The sequence below is a fragment of the Seriola dumerili genome, unplaced genomic scaffold, assembly GCF_002260705.1.
Source record: "Seriola dumerili isolate Sdu_G_001 unplaced genomic scaffold, Sdu_1.0 BDQW01000291.1, whole genome shotgun sequence".
NCBI classification, from domain to species: Eukaryota; Metazoa; Chordata; class Actinopteri; order Carangiformes; family Carangidae; genus Seriola; species Seriola dumerili.
The window spans coordinates 1,261,740-1,282,530 of record NW_019174546.1 but is presented as its reverse complement, the minus strand read 5'-3'; the positions used below and the strand labels follow the sequence as shown (position 1 = coordinate 1,282,530).

General features: G+C 41.8%; 1 protein-coding gene across 1 annotated transcript in view; it reads right to left on the bottom strand.

The window, feature by feature from the left end:
* Positions 1–20,791, bottom strand: part of mtcl1 (microtubule crosslinking factor 1) — a 73,241-nt gene that overhangs the window by 25,409 nt on the left and 27,041 nt on the right. The window contains exons 4-7 of the mRNA XM_022758281.1: positions 14,186–14,245; positions 11,962–13,350; positions 2,210–2,431; positions 168–338 (exon numbers count right to left, since the gene is read on the bottom strand). Coding sequence (XP_022614002.1) covers positions 168–338; positions 2,210–2,431; positions 11,962–13,350; positions 14,186–14,245 — 1,842 coding nt within the window. The remainder of the gene's footprint in view (positions 1–167; positions 339–2,209; positions 2,432–11,961; positions 13,351–14,185; positions 14,246–20,791) is intronic.

The window sequence follows — 20,791 nt, the reverse complement described above, 5'->3', positions numbered from 1 at the left end:
CAGCTGGTTTTAGACAGTTTGGATGCCATCCTCTTTTAAACCAAAGCAATATAAAACAAAGAACGTCTTTCACCATTTTCCAACCAAGAGCAGCCACAAAAGTTGGAGTTCAGTTCATTTTTTTTCCCACCTAAAGACCAGTGAAGACGGTGTAAGTAACTGGATACCTGTTTTTGATGCTGCAGGTGCTGATCGGGTGACGGCAGAGGGATTATGGGCACCGGATCCGGGACGTCCCCTGGAGTTTGTGGTAAACACATTCTGTCGTCTCGATCTGACTCCCCCTCCACCTGCTCCGTTATCACTCCCAGCTCTGGGATGCCCTCCAACTTCTCAAACTGGAACAGATGATACAGCCATGAAAAGCTGTGTTTCAAATTATGCACTCATTTTTTTTTTTTCTTCCTGTACCAACACATTCTGTTCCAGGCTCACAGTCGCTGAGACTATCCCAGCATGCAATGGGTAAAAGGCAGAGAAATACCCTGGATGAGTTTCCAGTTTTATACCAGTCCATCACAGAACTAGTCCGTTTGAATCGGGCCATTCTCTCGTTTTATAAAACTAAGAGGCATCATTCAAATTCTCTGCTTCTAAATATGAGTCTGCTGAAGCACTTTCACTTTTAAAAATAAACTTGACTTGAGAAAATGTTCTGCTGGGATTCAGTCAAGTCAAGGACGTGTGGTGAATATCCAGAAAGGTACACGTGAACTCCTCACTGCTGCATCACCTGCAGACACAGAAAGGTTTCCTGACAAGATACTGCATGAATAAACCGATGAGTCAGGACTGAACCAAGAACTATTACATTCAGTTGAAACTCAAGATAAAATAAAAGTCTGTGGCATCACAACACATCTTGATAATCTCTGTGTGTGATTAATTACGATTAATATTACATAACAAAGCAAACTGATTTATGTTGTATGACAACCATGAAAGTGGTTTGTTCAGAATAAACAGGAGGAACTGGGTGGGCAGTGTGAGCAGTGATATCCAGCACAGCTGAGAAAAGATCAGTAATAACAGAAACACAATGTCCATCCGCAGAGAAATCACCACAGGCCAAACTGCTCTGTGATCTCTGGGGAGGTGTGAAAAAAAAGAAGCAAAAAATCCAGCAAAACATGAATCTCACAAATTACAAGTTTAATCAACCAGAAGAAGACAACACAAAAAAAAAAAGTGGCGCATCGACGGCCGGATCAACAAGCCGAAAACAGATGGAGTTGCTCAATCAGCCGGGCAACGAGTTGACCAGACTATCAATCAGTACCTGCAGCGGTACCTGCATCCTGGTGGGAAGTACAAGATTGGAAGTGATTCAGGATGAGTTATCTGTTTCCATTTTCACCATCTCATCCATAATGATCGATTCAGACTTTAACCTGACGCGCTCTGGTGCTTCCCGGGCGAAAGAGCTGTAACGTACCAGGTACTGCGTTTGTAACATCATAACCTTAATTTAGACTCAGCTGTTTTTTTAGTTTATTAGGTGCACCTAGTTGAAACTAATGCAGTGTAACACAAAAGTGCTGCAAGAAGTGCTGCTGTTATTTCGCCTACCCTCACTAATATAACTAGGGTGGACAAAATAATAGAAACACAAGTCAGTACAATTCAACATCACAAACTGCAGCCTCTAAAATGTTCATTGTGTTAAATCATCACCTTTCTAAAACCATTTCAACAAAAACTGAACATTACGACTTTGACAAAAGGAGGATTTAATGCAGGACTGTTGTATTGGACTGCATTAGTTTTAGCTAGGTGTTCCTAATAAACTGGTAACTGAATGTGTCCATGTACTGAAGGTTATTTTGATATTTGGCACCATATCTACGGGCTAAAGTGCAATTCTTCAACAAAAGAACCAAAGAGACAGAAATTACAACCTGGAAGTTTATTTACCATTCAATACTGGGAGGACCCAATAATCAACATCCATCCACAGAGACACTTCTGAGAGATGCATATCTGTGTATCTTAATGGGTGATTCAACATGAAACGCAATTGAAGTTAGCGTGTAACATTTTTCTGTGTTCAGACTCATTTTGCTCCTGATCCTATGCACCTGTCGATAAGACTCTCTGAAGAAACTTGTGCTCAATTAAATAATCCGTTGGTGGACTGTTTCATTTGCTTTTTCAGAGCTGCTCTTGTTCAGCCATCATCCATTTCAATTTATTAAAACCTCTGACTCACCTCTGGGTGCGCCGTCTCCTCTCCGGAGTCGTCCTTGCGGCTGAGCCTCCAGTGCATAAGGATCCACCTGAGCTTCATGTAGAAGATGATGGTGTTGCGTCTGAACAGGCGAACCTCTTGTTGCAGCATGGCCCTCTCCTGAGTCCAGGGCACCTCATGACTCTGAAGCCCCTGCAGCTCCAGACCTCCACGCTGGGCCTCCAGACGCAAAAGCTCATCTTCCTGTTGTGAAACAGATCGGGAAGGAAACTGAGAAACATACTGGACAAAAGTTTTAATTAAAAACAAATTCAAATACTTTTTAATGATGCTTTCGTCATGAAGGTCACATCAGATAAGTGACATGTGAATAATGTATCCTGTCATTTCCATAATTTTGGATATTTTTGTATATGTGTTGTATAAAGGATTATTGGATTCAGAGTAGCTAATACTTATCATTACCTGAAAATAACTATATTCTATAATAAAAATGTAACTTTTATTCAAAGTTGTTACAAAACTGTATGATGTCAGTTGTGTTGTATATGATTATTTTCATTATTGATTAATCACTAGTCATCATTAAATGTCAGAAAACAGTAAAAAATGCTCAAGTTGACATATTCAAATTACTTGATTTGTCCGACCAACCGTCCAAAGCTCAAACACGTTTGGTTTAATATCAGAAGGTTGAGAAAAATAATAAATTTTGTTTTATATTTTAATTTGAGAAGCAGGAATCTGAGAATATTTGGCATTTTATCTAAAAAAAAAAAAAAAAAGCTATCAAAGTTGTTGTGGATCTTGTATGCAGTCTGATTGATTGACTAATTGTTTCAGCCCAAAATGATGCTGTAGATTTTGTGTGCTTAACATGACAGATATTATTTTTTAAACAGAGACTCATACTTGCTTTTTGTTTTTTTAATTTAAAAGATCACTTTGAAAATTAAATGTCACATTTATCATATTTTAAATCCCATATTTGCATGAATGATGTCAGGTTGTCATGCTGCAAGAACAAAACAGCGGTTTTATGGAAATTGCATGTGTCAGATTGAAGACAGTGTAATTTAAATTTCAGTGTAAAGCAAATTACAGGTATGAATATCAAATCTGAAATCCAAAACTTTCTTCCCTCCCAAGCGGTGGACTTAATTAAAAGTATGTTCCAACTTTAGCATTAAGATAGCAGAGCCAGTGAAGTGTGATACTGCTGGGCTTATGCTCATGTTCATAATCTAAAGAAACTCAAACGTGGCGTGACTGACTGACTGCTTTAATTGTACCTGAGGCAGAGACACGACGGCCTCCCGCTCCTCCGTCGCTGCTCTCAGCCTTCGCTCGTGATCCAGACGAAACTGGATGTCAGAAGCAGGCGTGTCCCGGAGCTGAACCCACAACACCACAGTCCACAGTTACTTCACCAGCACTTAGGATAAGTTACATCACATATTGATATCTCACTACACCACAAACAGGGATTTGAGTATGAGACGATTATACTTGATTATATTTGCTCTCTTCATTTTCCGCAGCTAAACAAAAATTTCACAGAGCAGGACTAAAAAAAACCTCAAATGAGATCTGACCCTTCTACAACATCTCAGGAAATAATTATAATTTAATGCTGCACATTTCAGGCTGGACTAAGCATTTCTTCATAGAGCAACATCTAAGTCTTAAACGAATAGTTTGACATTTTGGGAAATATGCTCGTCTACTGTCTTTCAGCTTGCTAGCTTAGCTTAGCATAGAGACTGGAAACAGAGGGGAACAGCTCTATCTAAAGGTCCGGCTACGTGTACGTCTAAAATTGACTAATTGAAATGTCATATCTTGTTCATTTAAGTTGGATTTTGTTACCTTAGGACAGAGCTAAGATAGCTGTTTTCCAGTCTTTATGCTAAGCTAAGCTAATTGTCTTCCTGGGTCCAGCTTCATATTTACCATACACAGAGAATTGTATCGATCTTTTTCATCTAGCTCTCAACAAGAGAGCGTATAAGCAAGTTTCCCAAAATGTAGAACTATTTCTTTAAGTCATCTGCCACCTTCTCTAAATTAAGACAATACACTGTATGTGGAGACAATGATTTTACTTTACTGGAACTGCTTTACCATACTTTACTGTAAATTTGCCTCACCTAAAAAATGGTTTATATAATGAAAATAAAAGTTGCTAAACATTAATAATATCGCTATTAGTCATCTTGTATCAGGTGTTATCTCCAAAAATGCTTTTAATTAACAGAAAATCTTATATGCAAAAATAACTGAAGTAGGAACTTAAGGAATGTCAGGTTTGATCGTTTTTACTACAGGTGAAAAAATGCTCAGAGGGAAATGAGATGCTGATGTTTATGGTATTGAATGTAATGATACTTCTTCAGTCGTCAACTTGTTTTGAAGACATCCCTGGGGCGTCTTTCTTTCCTAACAAAAAAAAAAAAAAAAAAAAAAAAAAAAAACAACCAGCATGCAGACTCACAATTTGAAAACTGCAGCAGTTTATAATACGATTTCTTTCCTCTATCCTGTGCTGGGCTGTTCCTGCACTCTCCAACAGTAAGTTGAGCTGTGCAGTGTGTACTGACCCTGGATCACCTCCCTGTCAGCCCAATGTCAAATGCAAATCGCACAGGCCTACAGTGCAGCGCTAATCCTGCCATATCCAAGCTGCTTTGCCCATTCATTAATTTCACCTCACAGATTACACTGCGGCAGAAAGCACGGGGACAAAAAAAGGAATCCACACGAATGTGCCATAACTGTAACTGTAATAGTTATGTGTCACATCGCCGCTGCCAGCGCCCTGCATTACATAACAGCGGGCAATTTCTCTCTGAAAACAAGCATGAGGCAGCGATTATGAATCACAGTGTCCTGCGATTACACAGCCGGTTTATTAAACAGCCGAGTCACTGAAGGGTTTAACCGACCTGAAGCAATGTAACCACTCGCCTCTTTCATTTTCTGTGTGTGTGTGTGTGTGTGTGGATGTGCGTGTGTAATATGAGCTGTAACACTTGTTTGAGGGCTGCACTTTTACGTGTGTTTAATTTGCTGATTCAGGGCATCACTACAGAGTCCACCGTGTGCAGACGCAGCTGTGAGACACTGAGTGCATTAGAGCTGCAACGGTTAGCCGATTAATCTGCAATTTAGCAAATAATCATTAGTCATTTCTTATGCAGAAAGTCCAATATGTCCATCTGACATCACCTTGAAATCATGACAGGCATTTATTTTAGTATTTTCTGGCATTTTATAGATAAAACAATTCATCTATTATTTGAAAAAAATTATTGGCAGATTAATGAATAAGGTAAATAATGATTAGTTGAAGCTAAAGTGCATAAATAATCCTCACAAGTCATGTCCATATAATGTAGCTGTGCATGCCTGGTGTGGTGTCTCACTGGTACAGAGGGAAACAAACTGTCTACCAGCAGATCAGTTTTTGAGAACGCAACACACGACTGACAAATTTGGCACGACGAATGAGCTAAAGTTTCTAAATTGGTACAAAACAGGTTAACCCTCTTAACTCTGAAGCGCTATGCAAACTACTTTGTTCTTCAAAGAAGTAAATCAATCACAAAATGTCCAGGGGAACATGGAACAAATTATAAAAAGCAAGAAGAGAATGCTAAATCAAAGTTGGAAATAAACATCAGTGACTGTGGGAGTGGATATTTAGTGTGAAGGTAGAGCGAGTGGATGAAGTGAAATCGTGTTCAGCATCAAAAAGTGACTGTGGCTGGAGTGTCACTAGACATGCTGGACTGAGCGGCCTTCTGATATTAACAAACCCCTTTGAGACTGTGTGATAATTCATTCCCCTATAATTCATAATGAGACAAATTTGTATGAAAAATACTCAAAAACACATAAAGGGCTTTTTGGTTCAGACGATCAACATTTTCAGAGTTAAGTTTAAAAAGCATACATGCAGTAGAGAGATTTGTAAGTATTTCTCTTTTATCAGTCTTCTTCAGTAAATAATTTGTAAAGTCAAACTTATCACATTTGACCTATACCCATAATTGCTTTGCTATTGAGCAGTAATTATTGCCTCATTGGTTGCCAATTGACAAACAAACACTCCAAAAATAAACCCCAGAACACTAATTCTTTGTAGGGACTAGCAGGGACGCACTGCATCGGTTATCGGCCAGATGTGACTGGTCCACATTAAATACAGCAACGTCATTATAAAATTCAGCCTTTCTGCTTCTATCGGTTACATTCGGTCCCTCACCGTGGTCAACCGATTTTTAGCACCAAAGCAATCTCTGGTCTCATGTTACCTTAGATAAATATGACCCTGAGGAGATCCACACAAGTTAACAGATTTCAAATTTCAACTGCAGATACCAAGAGCTGAGGTACTGTAATCGATACTGGAAGAGGGAAAGTCAGATCCAAGTGCATCCCAGTTGATCAGTGCATGCATCAGTGTGTTGAAAATTACATGCTTCAGTTAGTTTTGGTGTTGATTTTCAGAGTGTCCATTGAACCTTGAATTTTTGTTGCTCTACAGTTGAGAATGTGATAAGATTTTGGTTTGAGGAAGGAATTGTAAGAAAATAGCGTCCAGATTAATGCTTTAGACTCAGACACAGAAGGCCCATGTATGGGGCTCACAGTGGAGCCAGTGTTAACTCAGTCCCACAGGTGGAAGGGGAGATGGAGGAGGGAGGAGGCACTGACCTCTGCTCTTAAAGCCAGGGGCCTGTGGTACCTAGTGAGTCCCGTGGCTCCCCTGCTCTGGGCCTGGCCCCCACCCTGGCTCTGGCTCTGGGGCTCCACGCCTCGCTCCTGTCCTAGACGCCACTCCAGCTCATCCCTCTGACCGGACTGTGAGTGACGTGGGGTGGGAAAGGGGAACGAAAGGGGTGGGGGGGTGGGGCGAGTGTGGATGATGGGTGTGAAGGATTAAGGGGATGGGTGACGGGGTGCAGGATACAGGGGTGCAGGTAGTAGTGGTGGGTGGTTGTATTCGGGGGGAGATGTGTGAGGTGGATTGTGGACAAAACAGACAAAAGACAACAAACGGGGTGAGGGGGCGAGGAAAGAAAGTGGGCGGGGAAAACAAATAAAAAATAAAACAGAAAATGGGTAAAGAATATAAGCAGAGCGGGGAAAATTAACTAACAGACTACACGGTGTGGAGAAGAACAAACGGACTAGAGTACGAAGAAAAGCGCAAAGAGAAAGACCAACTTAAAGATGACGGCGTATGAGAGAGATGAGAAGAGAACGAGAATGAGGATGAACAAAATCATGGGCTGAAACATCTGGCGGGAACACAAAGAGGAACAAAGAGAGGGAATCGGGGGGGAAAAGAATGCAAAACACTTGTTATGAAGCGCATGCAATGAGGGATACATGAGTCCAAACCAACAGCTGAGAGATACCACGGCAAACTGCAGAGCGAGAGCTAGCACGCTAAAGGTTTTCAACACATGCCCGTGCACAGCCGTGTGTGTTGTAGAAGCAGTTAACTAAAGAAAGTTGAATCTTGAGCCTGTATGATGCACATTGTTTTTTTTTTTCAAACATTTACAGCATTTAAAAAACACTGGAGGCATTTGAGGCTTCAGCCGAGCTTTAAGCTAGCGCCATGCTAGCTGCTCCCCTTTGCAGCAGTGCCCACATTTCTTCCTAGCTAGCAGCAACTTAATACTATCATGTCATCAAAAAGTAAGGTAAAGTCATGTCAAAAAGTATGTATAAAAGTGTTAAGCATTCACCAAAGGAAAAAAAATTGAGATGTTTTCCAATTTTGACTTCTGTATCTTATAATTCTGAGAAACTTTTATCTCATGTTTGACACTTTTATCTCACAATTATCTTGTATAAAGATCTCATAATTACAAGATCTGTATTTTTGAATTTTACCTGATGGTCTGAAGCTCTGAGGACCAAAACATTATTATTAAACTGAGTAAAAAATATCGGCAACTTGCAGAATTCTTTGGTTGAATTCAAGAGCAGAAGAGAGTTTTTTGTCTTTATTAAGAGATATGAAAGAAAATACTTGAAAATATGTTATTACGAGACAGAAATTGTTATTACAAGATAAGCATCTCACAATTGTGAGACTGACTATCTTAGCTAGTATTTAACACTTTCATGTCATACTTATCTCACACAAATCTCATAATCACAAAAATTGTATCTTTGAATTTTATCGTGTACAAGAAACTTACGAGATTTAAATCAGATCTCGTTATAAGTTCAACATGACAATGAGATAGTTTCTCATAATTACATGATACTAAGTTTGGAAGCACTAATTGCAAGAAAGTTTCCAATTCTTTATGAGATAATCATACAACAAAAATCTTATTATTATTGGACACAAATCCTTTAAATTACAAGATAAACAGATCGAGATGAGATAGTTTCTCATAATTACAAGATGCTAGGACATAATTATGAGATACAGAAGTCATCATTGCATGAAAACGTCTAAAATTCTTTATTAACAAAATGAAAAATATTGTAATTTCACGGGAGTTCTCGTTATCACAAGATACACAGCTACAAGATGAGAAATTATAACTACAAGGTACTGGAATTTTTTAGAGATAGAAGATAATTTGCACATTAAGATCTTGTAATAAAGAGACACAGGTTTCGTAATTACAAAAAAAAAAAAAAAAAAACCCAAAACATATCAAATCTATGATTACTATAATTGTGAGAGGGCATAATTATGAGATACGGAAAATATCTTCAATTTTTAATTACATAATTTCAGATAAAAATCTTACAAGATCCAAATCTTGTTATTACAAGATAAAGATCTTAGAATTGCAAGATGCTGGAAGAGATTCAGAAATCATAATTACGAGAGAACATCTCTCATTTTTTCTCTTGTGAATGCGCTTCCATTCACACAGTATCTGCCTTTTTATTGTATTTACTCCTCCTGCATATCCTACTCTTTGCTGCTGCAGTGTGGCCTTTTATATTATACACTTTACAACTGTGTTCAATTTCTTTCCTCAACAACTCTCAATGGATGGAGGCCTTATTGCTTTAAACAGGACTGAGTTGTTAGTGCAGTGGTTAGCTTTGACTAACCACCCAGCGTCACCCAGACTAACCAGTGAGTCCTACAGGCAGAGGAGCAAAGCGGAAACAAGTCATTGGATAGAATGAGTATGGAGGCAGCTTCAGTCTATTATCTCTACAAAGCAGACTGGGTTCTTGAAGTGAGAAATGTTTGAAGAGCTGTTTGTTTTATTCCATATGACATTCTGGCTGATTAGAAAAGACATCCAAGATGTCTGCCTGATCATGCAGCACAGAGATAATGGACCTGCATTGGAAGAGTACACAGTATGTTGACATGTTGACTTATACTAAGCTGCAATAAAACAAGGACAGAAAGCAGGATGCCAGCCAGTTAAGTTCTTCCACAGGCAACTCACACAGCGCCATGCAACTCTGGTTTAGACTCTTCTTTTGTAGAACAGAGGTTATTTTAGTCAGTGCTCACATTTTTATGGCTCGTTTCCTTGGCAACACTGTGGAGTAACCAATCCCACGTGTGTCTGTGTGTGTGTGTGTGTGTGTGTGTGTGTGTGTGTGTGCAATGATATGTTGTGCAAACATAACAGCTACACCATTTATGTGTCATAATGAGTCATATAAGTGATAGCATGGTGTAGCTCAGCTGTAAAGGGAAAAATATTTACTCCGTCATGCAACAATTCACTGTGTCAAGAAAAAATTTGAATCAAGCCAAATGGAAGAAACTGCCATGACTCCTTTAGCACTTACTCCATTCATACCAAGCACCCTTTCAAGCACCCTCCTAAGCACCCTTTCAGGCACCCTCCCCTGGCCCTGGCTGACTGGAAGCAGGGCAGCTGCAGACAGTGAGTGCAAGGAGAAGGAGGCAGGCAGGCAGGGCTGCTGGCTATGAGGATGTGCATGGAGATGCAGATGTGAATGTGGCAGCAGCAGGAAGCAATGGCAGTGGCGGTGGTTCAGGGGAGGGGTGGCGGTGGTGCCAGTGTGGTAGAGCTGGGTGGCTCATGGTGGAGCGGGGGGGGCCTGATATGTCACCCTGTGCTGGCACTGGACGTCTGGGGGGGAACTATGGAATCTCTCAAACCAAATTTCCAGTTGAGGCTTTAAAGGATAGGTTCTGATTTTTTCATGTCAATCTAACCTCTCGCAAGCTTCCCTATTACTGGGTGACCAGTCCAACACTGGGCGAATTCTGCATCACAATGGTAGGAACAGTTGAGGAACAGTGACAGCGTTGTGACACTTCATAGTCGTTTTCATGGTCTGTATTGATACTGAAAACCAAGATCAGAGTCTTGTGTTATCATTTGACTGGTCTACCGCCGCAGTCAAAATCCTCTCCTGCTGTAAGACAACTCTACTGTCAGAGATGATGGACGAAATCTACAGTAGTCACTCTGTGTAAAAATATAGTTTAGCCAAAGCTAATATGAGGCTTCAACAGTCTGAGTTAGCCGAATCGTGCCTGGTAGGACGTATCCCTCCACCACGGCTCAGCAAAGAAACAGTATCCTGGGAAAAACACACAGGGAATTTTATACAAAAAAACCCACTGAAGCATCTTATTTAGCCTCATATACAAATTTGCAGGATCAAAATCGATGCAGCAGAACCAGAGAAACCTGATGACTACATCACCCAAAATGCACCTTGACTACAGTTCGGTCAGAGATTCAGGTGTTATGCTAGTGACAGCTAATGCAGCCTTGAGCTGCTAGCCTCAAGTGGAGATGAGGAGTGGTCTACAGAGGTCTGGTAACTCACTTACAACTTCTTTCTAATCCAGACCCTCAGATTTTTTTTTCTATTTTCAAACTTCTACTCTCTCTGGAGCCACAAGAGGCTTTTTTCACGTGTGTAGTACTTTTCCCCAAGATCTATCAACAGACTTTGATGTGTAAAATCTGCGTACTTCCTCTTTAAGAGCACATTTTTGCATAGAACCGTGACGGCTGATTTTGTCCCTCATTTCTTACAGTGGAGTTGCACTAGATCAAGTATGGAGATGAGGAAAGATTACAGTGACCCATAACTCTCTCAACATACATATTGCATTAAGACAGACTTGAAAAAAACCCCGAACCTATCCTTTAAGCCAAGTTAATGAGATTCCCACTGACAGGCGGCGTAGCTGTGGATGGCGTGTGTGCGCTCTACAGACGTACAGCGCTGCCACTTTCTTTAATTAGAGCCGATTTTTTTTGCACACAGTGCTGACTTAGGATCTCATTTAGTTTATTTTGGCCTTAAATGGTCGACTAATGACTGCACACTTAGGGCCATTTAAATCAAACCTAAATGAATTCTCACATTTACAAATACACCAGTAGGTTTACTCATGGCTATCTCTATATCTGAATCATGTCAACTACTTAACATAATTTTGCAAACAATTTCACTTTGCCAACTGCTGCTATAAAGCAATGAAGCCATCTGGTATGATGATTTTCTTGTCTTCGGTCTTTCTTTCCTGCAGCATGATATCGTCTGGACACCCAGGTGGGATGATTTTGAGGTTGAATGTTAATCAGTGTTGTTATGCAGGATTTTTCAAGAACATTCTGTTTGTAATGGCCATAAGAAAAACTAAAGTATTGACTCTCTCCTCCATCATGGCTAACTGGCTAACAGGCCTTCTCTATTTTTCTGATATTTAAAAAAACATCTAAATGTACTAAGGGATGTGAGGTCACAGGAAGTCTGATCACTGAACTTACCTGGAAGTCCGTCACCAGGTCTCTTCCAAAGGTGCCAATGGGAGAGTCTCGGGACATGGAGGTGACTGTGGACAGGAAGCTGCTGGACTCTGTGAGGTTTGGCATGGGTGATAGATCATCTGTCCTTTCTCTCAGCCCCTCCCCTACATGATCCAACTTCTCCATGAAGATGTGGAGCTCAGTGCGGAAGGCCTTCATGCGAGTGTTGATGGTGTCCAGGACCTGGGTGTCTGGTTTGGATCCGGACACCGCCCCTCCATCCAAGCTCTCTCCTGTCGTCACCAGCAGCCTGCCCTCAAAGATCAAACTGTCAGTGTCCGTGATCAGTCGGTCAACTGTCTTCCCGAGCCTTTCGGCCTCTCGCTTCACATTGCTGAATGACTCCCGCTCTTCCCTCCTGCGATTGGCCAGTTCGATGGCGCTGAGCTCGCTGCCATCTGATGGTTTGATGCTTCCGAACCCTGAGGTGGTTGTTGTTTTCTCAAACATGTCTTCAGAGTCACTCTCTCCTCCGATAGGGCCCTCTCTCTTGGGATGAAGAAGAAGAAGTCGCCCTGCCTCCTCGTCCTCAGCGGCTTCTCGCCGGCCTGCGTCACTCTCTGCGTCACTGTCTCGAGGGCTGCCGGTGCGCAGGCCGAGGTGTGCGGCCAGGTCGCAGCGCTGGACGTTTGACATGAGGACACGGTTCTCGTACTGCAGCTTCATCACCTTTCCACTCAGCTCGTTGATCTGCATCCTGGCTGACTTAAGCTCCTCCATCATCATCCCGGTACTGGAGCCATTTCCATTCCCTCCATTACCAGGTTTGAACAGCCCTCCTTCACTACCTTCCTCGCCGACTGGCCCAGAGCTGCTGCTTGGGCCGAATTTGAAGCGATTGAGTTCAGATGTCAGCTGCCTGTTGTGGTCTTCGATCTCTGAGATGGAGCGGCGCAACAGCTCAGCCTCCTCCTCCACAAACTGGAGATGGCGACGTAGCTCACTGGCCGACTCCAGCGCATCACCACCATACGGCGACGAGGGCATGCTGGAGAAGGGTTCGCGCCCGAAGCAGTCCCTTTCGTACTGACACCGGATGTCTTCGTTTTCTGCCCTCAGGCTGCGGTTCTCCACCTCCAGCTCCACAATCTTCCTGCCCAGGATGTTAGCCTCCTCCTCCACCAGCTTCAGCCGTAATCGCAGCTCAGCCTCTCGAGTGGTGTGAGGGCCTCCGCCAGAGCATTCAGCCAGAGGAAGAGGACTGTCCACGTCCCCGTAAATGGATTTGTACTTTTGCAGCTCCTGCTCCAGTTCATCCTTCTCCCGGCCCAGCTTTGCCATCTTTTTCCTCATCAGGCCAGACTCCTCTTTGGAGAACTGGAGCTGGCACCTGAGGTCTGCACTGTCCTCCTAGTATGAGAATGACACAATAAAATCTTTAAACCTGCTGTAAATGCCACTGGGGGGCAGCGGAAAGAAGTTGTGAACACGACACTGACATACACCTGGCAGTTATGGAGCAACACTGGGAGGCTGGGAACCGGATGAATTGAAGTCCAATATTCACTCTGTTTAAGCTTTTTGGTTTCTACCAACTCCTGAAGGAAATACCTGGCTTCTCTTTGTTCACCAGCTCCTCTCTCACTGTGTGTGTTTGCTGTTTGGTGCTGGGCAGGTGGTGCACAGTGGATTTTTAACTGAAAAAAGGTGCCTGCTGCAGCAAAAAATGGTGCTATGAGAGCAGAGAGTGAATCAACAAAGTAAAGCTGCAGGCCAGATCACTAAACACTGAGCTGAAACCAAGTGTAGCTGCAGATTTGGATGATAATTCTCTGTAGGTTCATCACTCCCTGCGACCCCTTTCACACTGCCACATTTTCTACAAATCATACTGTCTCTCAATACTTTGACTTCCCCAGCCTATCTGTGGCTCTCAACCTCAAGCCCTTTTATTCTTAGTGAAGACAAAGTCTTTAACAGGTCACAGACATATAGTTAAAACAGGAGCAAGTGGTGCATTTCCTGGGGACTATTTTCAGCCGTGGATTAATGCACATTTGGTGCTCTAGTGAGCGTTTGTGACAGCAAACTGGTGTAAGTGGGTTTGAGTCAAGCGCCCATGTTGATTGTAATAAAGGAACACATCGGTCAGTGCAACAGTGTGTTTCAGTCCAGACTTATCCTTCAAAATATAATATTCTATGATACTGAAATTCAGAAAATAATATGTTCATAAATTCTTTACCTGACTTGAGGATTTCTTGTCTTTAAATGTCTCCCTGCTTCCTCGTCTCCTCAGAGCAGTCTGTGAAAGAGCAAAGAAGACAGATGTAAAACATGTAACTGAATACAAGCGCACGTATCGGTTCTCCTCCAACAATCGTTGCTGTTGCTGCATGACGGAGAGAGAAAATTAAAAACACCAACGGTACAACACAATGATTAAAGCAATAAAAGAGGATTTGTGAATCCAATAGTGAGGATCTCTGCAGTTTTAAGATGCTATTGATATTTCCATACATCATAAAGCCAGAGTTTATATAGGCATGTGCAATAACTGATAACCAGTAATAATAAAAATAATAATCAGTAATAATAACTTACAATAATGATGGCACCTCATAACAGCAATGCAGTGATGGCTTACATATATGTTACCAAAAGGCCAGAGGAACATTAATCTATGTGGATGTCTTACATAACATTTCCATCAGGTAGGAAGCATTTAGTCTAATACAAACAGAGCAGAGCACATGACATAATTACTGTCTGATTCCTGCACATAGTAATGGGAATAGCCCGTATCAAAAGGCCAACATCTGGCTATCATGTGAGTCTTATTTCTAGTGAGCGGAGTGGCGCAGTGAATGGACACTAGATGCGATGTAAAGCCTGCTCCATATTAGTTTCAGAGAAACTTCAGAGTACAGATGATGAGGATGTTCTGTCGTGTCTTTTGTCGTATGATGCAGCGGGGTGCTTTAGATCCCATTGAGAGCTCGGTGTGACAGACGTCTTATCCCGGCTCAGATTCAGTGACACATGGCGCTTCCACAGCGCTCTGAGGGAAAGCATCTGCCTGTCCACTGGGGAAATCTGTCCTGCAGCTAATACTACAGTCGGAATCGCACGCAAAGCCTGGATAAAACAGGGCCCTCTGCACGCCAGCTTAGTCTCATCCGCAAAATAAAATCATTCATTTTTATCAAGTCTGTTTCTTATAACATCAGCTGCAGCTTGTCCCAAGACAGGGACAAGATAGACAAGAAGTGAGAAAAAGGGAAGGAGGGAGGAAATGAAGAGAGGAGACAGGGAGAGAGAGAGAGGGAGAAGAAGAAGAAGAAATCCCCCTCTATAAAAGCAGAGTGCAGAGCTCCAGGAACAGATTGCTGCCCCGGCACAGTTATTTAAAAGGTACTGATGATAAGTTAAGCCACAGCCGAGCTCCTTTCTAGGAAGCATAATTTGATATTAATATTTCCGATCTCAGACTCACCATCATATTTCAATGTAGCCATACTTCAACCAGGACAATCCACCAATAACAACTTCACTAAGGCTGTGACAAATGATTATTTTAATTTAAAATAATAGTGAAAAATGCCTGGAACAATTTCCAAAAGTTCACAACCCAGAGATATTCAATTTCCAGTGAAAAAAATCAGCAAATTGTCACAATTGAGAATTTGAGATCCACTGAATCTTTGCTTCATGTAGTACAATTAATTGATGAATAAAACTCTTACAGGATTAATTATTTGACTAATTGTTTCAGCCCAAAACCCTCATTTGAAGTAGACTGCAGAATAATGACTTTTTAATACCTCTTTTATTTGAAAGTATTAGTAGTGTACTGTCACTGCTCCCCTCTGGAATGAAGCGTCACCTTTTTGAACTGCCCCAAAGTCACTTGGTGGTCAGGGTGGACAGTAGTCATACAAAGCACACAGATACTATAATAATATATATAATTATGCTGTAGTCACGGGAAGGTGAATTATGTTGCAGTGAACATCTCAGTCTCAACATTTAGGAGACTCAGGACTTGAGCGATGCAGCGGAATTGACATCCACTGGAAACACTCTTCTAAATCCTGACTCTGCGGCCGAGGAGCTGTCAGACTTACTGGACTGGACGGACTCGCAGATAAAATACTGGGACGAGAACAGTTTCCCCTTGGATGAGGCCAAGCCAAAAACATATATGGGGAAAAAAGGGGTAAGAGTCAAAAAGCCACTTCAGAACAAGATTTCCAAATACCCAAAAATTGGTATTGGTGAACGTATATTGAGGCATACTAAGGCTAAACTAAAATCCTGTAGAAAGGCAAATGCTCTGCTCTTTATCAAAATGAGAAAACGACACAGAGATATGTTCACTCACTCACTTCGAGCACTCACTGTGTGTATTTAGGGATGTTATTTCAGATACATGTTCGCATCATCAACAGTCTTGTTAGTCTTTGGGAATGAGGATCAAATGGTGCTTTATTACCACCATGGTGGGAGGACACTGTGGGATAATTAAGATGAAAGCTTCCAGCTCCAGTCAGGGAAGTTAGAGGGAGCAACACCTCTCTATTCAGCTGATGCTAATGCGGAGTGCATTAGCATCAGCTGAATAGAGAGGTGTTGCATTGTGTTGGAAGCTGCTGGTCAGCCATGGATCGGCTACTGCTCTCACTCTTGTGTATTTCAACATTCTTACATTAACACATTTAGCATTTCCATTTTATGAATGTGAATGAACTGTTTGTGGGTTTTAGTGTTTGCAAACCCGCCTGCCTCAAACTGCCACTTGAGAAACCAATAATGCATTCTGAATTGACTTGAAGTGAAGAGCAGAATATTTTTCATCACTGTTTCAGCTGCACAATGTGCCTCTTCTTTTTTTTTTTTTTTTACACTTTATTGTGTCAGTTAATGTGAGTGAAACATTATACATTTCTTGTTATTCAAACATTTTGACACAGACTTTTTGACCTTATGAGCGACAGTGTAGTTGTTAATGATCATGCTCTTGTATCTCCATGCTCTATATATCTATACTATCAGGTACCCATATACAAATACAAACATGCATACCTATGCACATACATACATACACAAATGCACCTACGCACATGTACACACCCTTGTACATATATACAGTACACACACACACACACAAACATACACACACACACACGCACACACACACGCACACACACACACACACACAAACATACACACACACACACCATATATACTATATATTATATATATATATATATAATGTGCCTCTTCTACTTCACTCTAATTTTTACTTGGTGTAAAGCAAACTCTTCACTGTACAAGCTGTTGTTGAACCAGCCAAAATAAGACCAGTAGACCAGCGTGAATCATTCATGGCCAGACGGCTGGAAAGTGTGAGGGTGAACCTGTTTTGCCCGGAGCAGGGACCGACTTTGACTCAGTCGCTGGCTCTGTGACAGGAAGTGAGCGCCTACTTAGAGACAGCACCAAAACAAGAACATAACGTAACTGTGGGCAGTGAGAGCTACAGAAAGAGATTCTGTCTCCAACTCTGTGTCCGTTTTCTGCAAATTCAACATCAGGCCCAACATCTTTTACCTTGGATTTTCTGTCTGTAGCACTGAATCATGTTTACTGACATACTTCTGAGTTTCATGATCAGTGTTTTCTACATGTTTTTGAAGACAACACTGGATTTCTGACACAAGGAAACTTCTCTGTCTTCCCTCTTGTTGCCTTCACAGTGTTTGAAGTGTCTGTGTCAGATCCAAACTCAACCTCTGCACTCAAACACATCGCTCTGCTTTGAGCTGAATGAAGAGGTTAATAGTACATGGAGTCTTTTTGAGCAACCCTTGCCTGGTAGCTATTACATGATGTGTTTGACATGTTGTTTAATGTAGTTACAGCACAAACAGACTGATATTCCCTTCAAGGTAAAGTAAACAGCTTTGTTTTCCCCATATTTAACCTGTCAAATTTTCAATGTTCAAGATAGTTACATGTCAAAATGACTGAGAGTGATGACACATTGCTGTTGTTTCCCTTATGCAAACTGCACCTCTGCTCATCCTTTCCCATAATCCCTCCATCTCTAACCCACCTCAACCTCTCCAAGCACACAATTCATTGCTCACTCTCAGACATGTGAATCCACACATGTCCCGGCTCGATCCCAACCCCCCCTCCCCTCCAGTCCAGTATCTCCAACACCAGTCGAGGTTTAATTCCCAGCCCTGGTGACAGAGCTAATCTCCCCGGGGAGACAGCGGATTAGACGACATCTTGTGCAAAGCTCCTCTGAACCCCAGACCGCCACAACCTGGGATCCCTGTTGACTGTGTACAGAAGTCAGGCTGAGGATCAGACAGACAACAACAACAGTGTGATCAGAGAGTAAAGGAATTGAAGGAACACTGATCAAATAGTTTGCCTGAGCCATTAACCTACAAATACAACTACACTTAAAGACTTCCGTTTGACGGCAGCATGAGCCTGCGACCAGTAATAGATATCTTCATTATAAGCTGTTACATTTTCAGTTGCTGAAAGGCGGATCATATTTTTTCATTGTCCCTACATGGAGTTGCTGCTGAATGTAAACGTGAACAAGTGAGAGAAGTGAGGAAGCCACTTATGCACCCACAATCGCAATCCTAATCGCTCTGTAGAGGATCAATAAGATTAACGTTTAACAAAGCCAGGTCACACAAACGGTGCAACAGGAGATGCAGAAGTGCGACACAGAGGTCATAACTGCGGGTCACAGCTTTTATCCCTGTAGCAGATGGTGATCTCCAAACTGAAGCATCTTCAAGCTTAACACTTAAACCTCAGCCTACCTGCTCTCAGACATCGTCCTTTGACACCTGCTGCATAGTGAGATACCAACAGTACGTGTGTGTGTGTGTGTGTGTGTGTGTGTCAAGGCTATTGTTATTTCTTCCCTCTTTTTTTCCACAACATTGTTGAAAAGATCAAAACTGATGCTGCAGGATCAGAGAAATCTCCTTTTTTTAATTCCACACATTTCCTCTTCCTTGTCAAAATCTGGCACCTACATCACCCACAATGCAACTCAACCGTCCATAGTTCTAGTTGGAGATTCGGGTGTGTTATGCCATACAACTTTTTACACATGTGCAGTTGTACTCCCCGAGACCTGTTAACAGACGAAGGAGTTCCTCTTCAAGATTTTTTAAATATGCTTGTATTTAATATTATAATAAAACACTGATTAACTGTTTTGCATTACATCAAAATGTGAAAATAAAATTTGTTTGTATCCTCATGATGCAAGATATGCACTAATACTGAGTTGATGCCAAAATGCTGAATTCATTTAAATATCTAATAAATAATAACAATAATTTTGATAAATGATTGAGCATATAAATCACTTATACATCAGAAATTCTATAAATTTGCTGGTTCTGGTTGTTGCTTTTTTATTCTCGAAAAGATTGAAAAACAATCTGTAGATGTCACCTTGAACTCTGAGAAATTGTGATTCGTTATTTTTTATTATTTAAATAATGAACAGATTAATCTATAATAATTTCACCTCAACCGCTGAGATTATTTTTGCTTCCTGAATGTCGCTTGCCAAACTAAAGCCTCGGTCTGCGACGCAAACACATACTCCACGTTCTTTGTGTGATTGAATTTCTTCCACTTAAACACACAAGTGCACTCATGCATACACAGGCGCGAACACACACTCGCATCTCTCTTCATCATCATTTGAATGCACTGCTCTCACAAGCCTGTTAGCCTGCGTTAGTGGCAGTCATTCAGTCAGCCAGTCAGTCAGTCAGTCAGTCATGCAGGCTGCCCGGCAGGCTGCTCCAGCTGGTGTCAGAGCTGGCTGTACGACTGGTGCGGCTGGTTTTACTCCCCTGGGCATGTGCCAGCCTGCGGGATTAGCAGATTGTAGTTACACAGTCGTTACCCTGCTGGGACTGAGCGAAGCAGGCGCTGTGGGTCCTCACTCACTCACTCACTCACTCACTCACTCACTCACTCACTCACTCACTCACTCACTCACTCACTGACAGTCTGTATTCACTGGCCTCCTCCTGTAACTCCAACCTGCCCCCCCCCATCCTCTCTTGCTTGCACATTGCCTTCCTCTTTACTCTGGCATCACACATGTCACTCGTCAAGGACATGTGAAATGTAGGGGACGGCTAATGTAAGTGTGTGTGTGTGTGTGCTCACTAGTGTGTTGTCCTATCCCTCTGAGATCCAGCTGGACTTCAGACCATCAAAATGAGGTCATTTAGCCTCTACAAACACCTTCAAAGGCCTAAATTTGAAGGTAAGGATTATAGTTGAAGGTTAAGATGAGAGTGAGGATTTGACGTTTAAAGTAGGGATGAAGTTGAAGTGAATTCAAGAGTTGGATTTGGCTTTAAAAAGGAAGGTTAGAGTTAGGGTAAGGTTTAGGACAGGATATTGATTCAGTGTCATTTCATGGCAAAGATTTAGGTTAGTTAAAAGTTTAGGGGTTAGACCAAACAGAGCACTGCATTACACAAGTAGCATGCGAAGAGTGTCACCCTGGGGGCAGTTTTATCATGAAGCCAGGGACCTTTGTTGTACAGTATGTCATCCCGCATCTCTTTCTCCTGCAAAGCTGCAAAGTGAGAAAACACAACTATTTTGTATCTGCTGTCTTAACTTACTGTGTGTTGAGCTTCAAGGCCACCGTATATTTGATTTGTCAACCCAGTGCACGGCTGGTTAACATTGTCATATTGTCTTATGATTACGAGATGTGACAATGGTTGAGCCAAATTCAGGTCTAACTGGATGATCTTGCATTTTCTTTGCC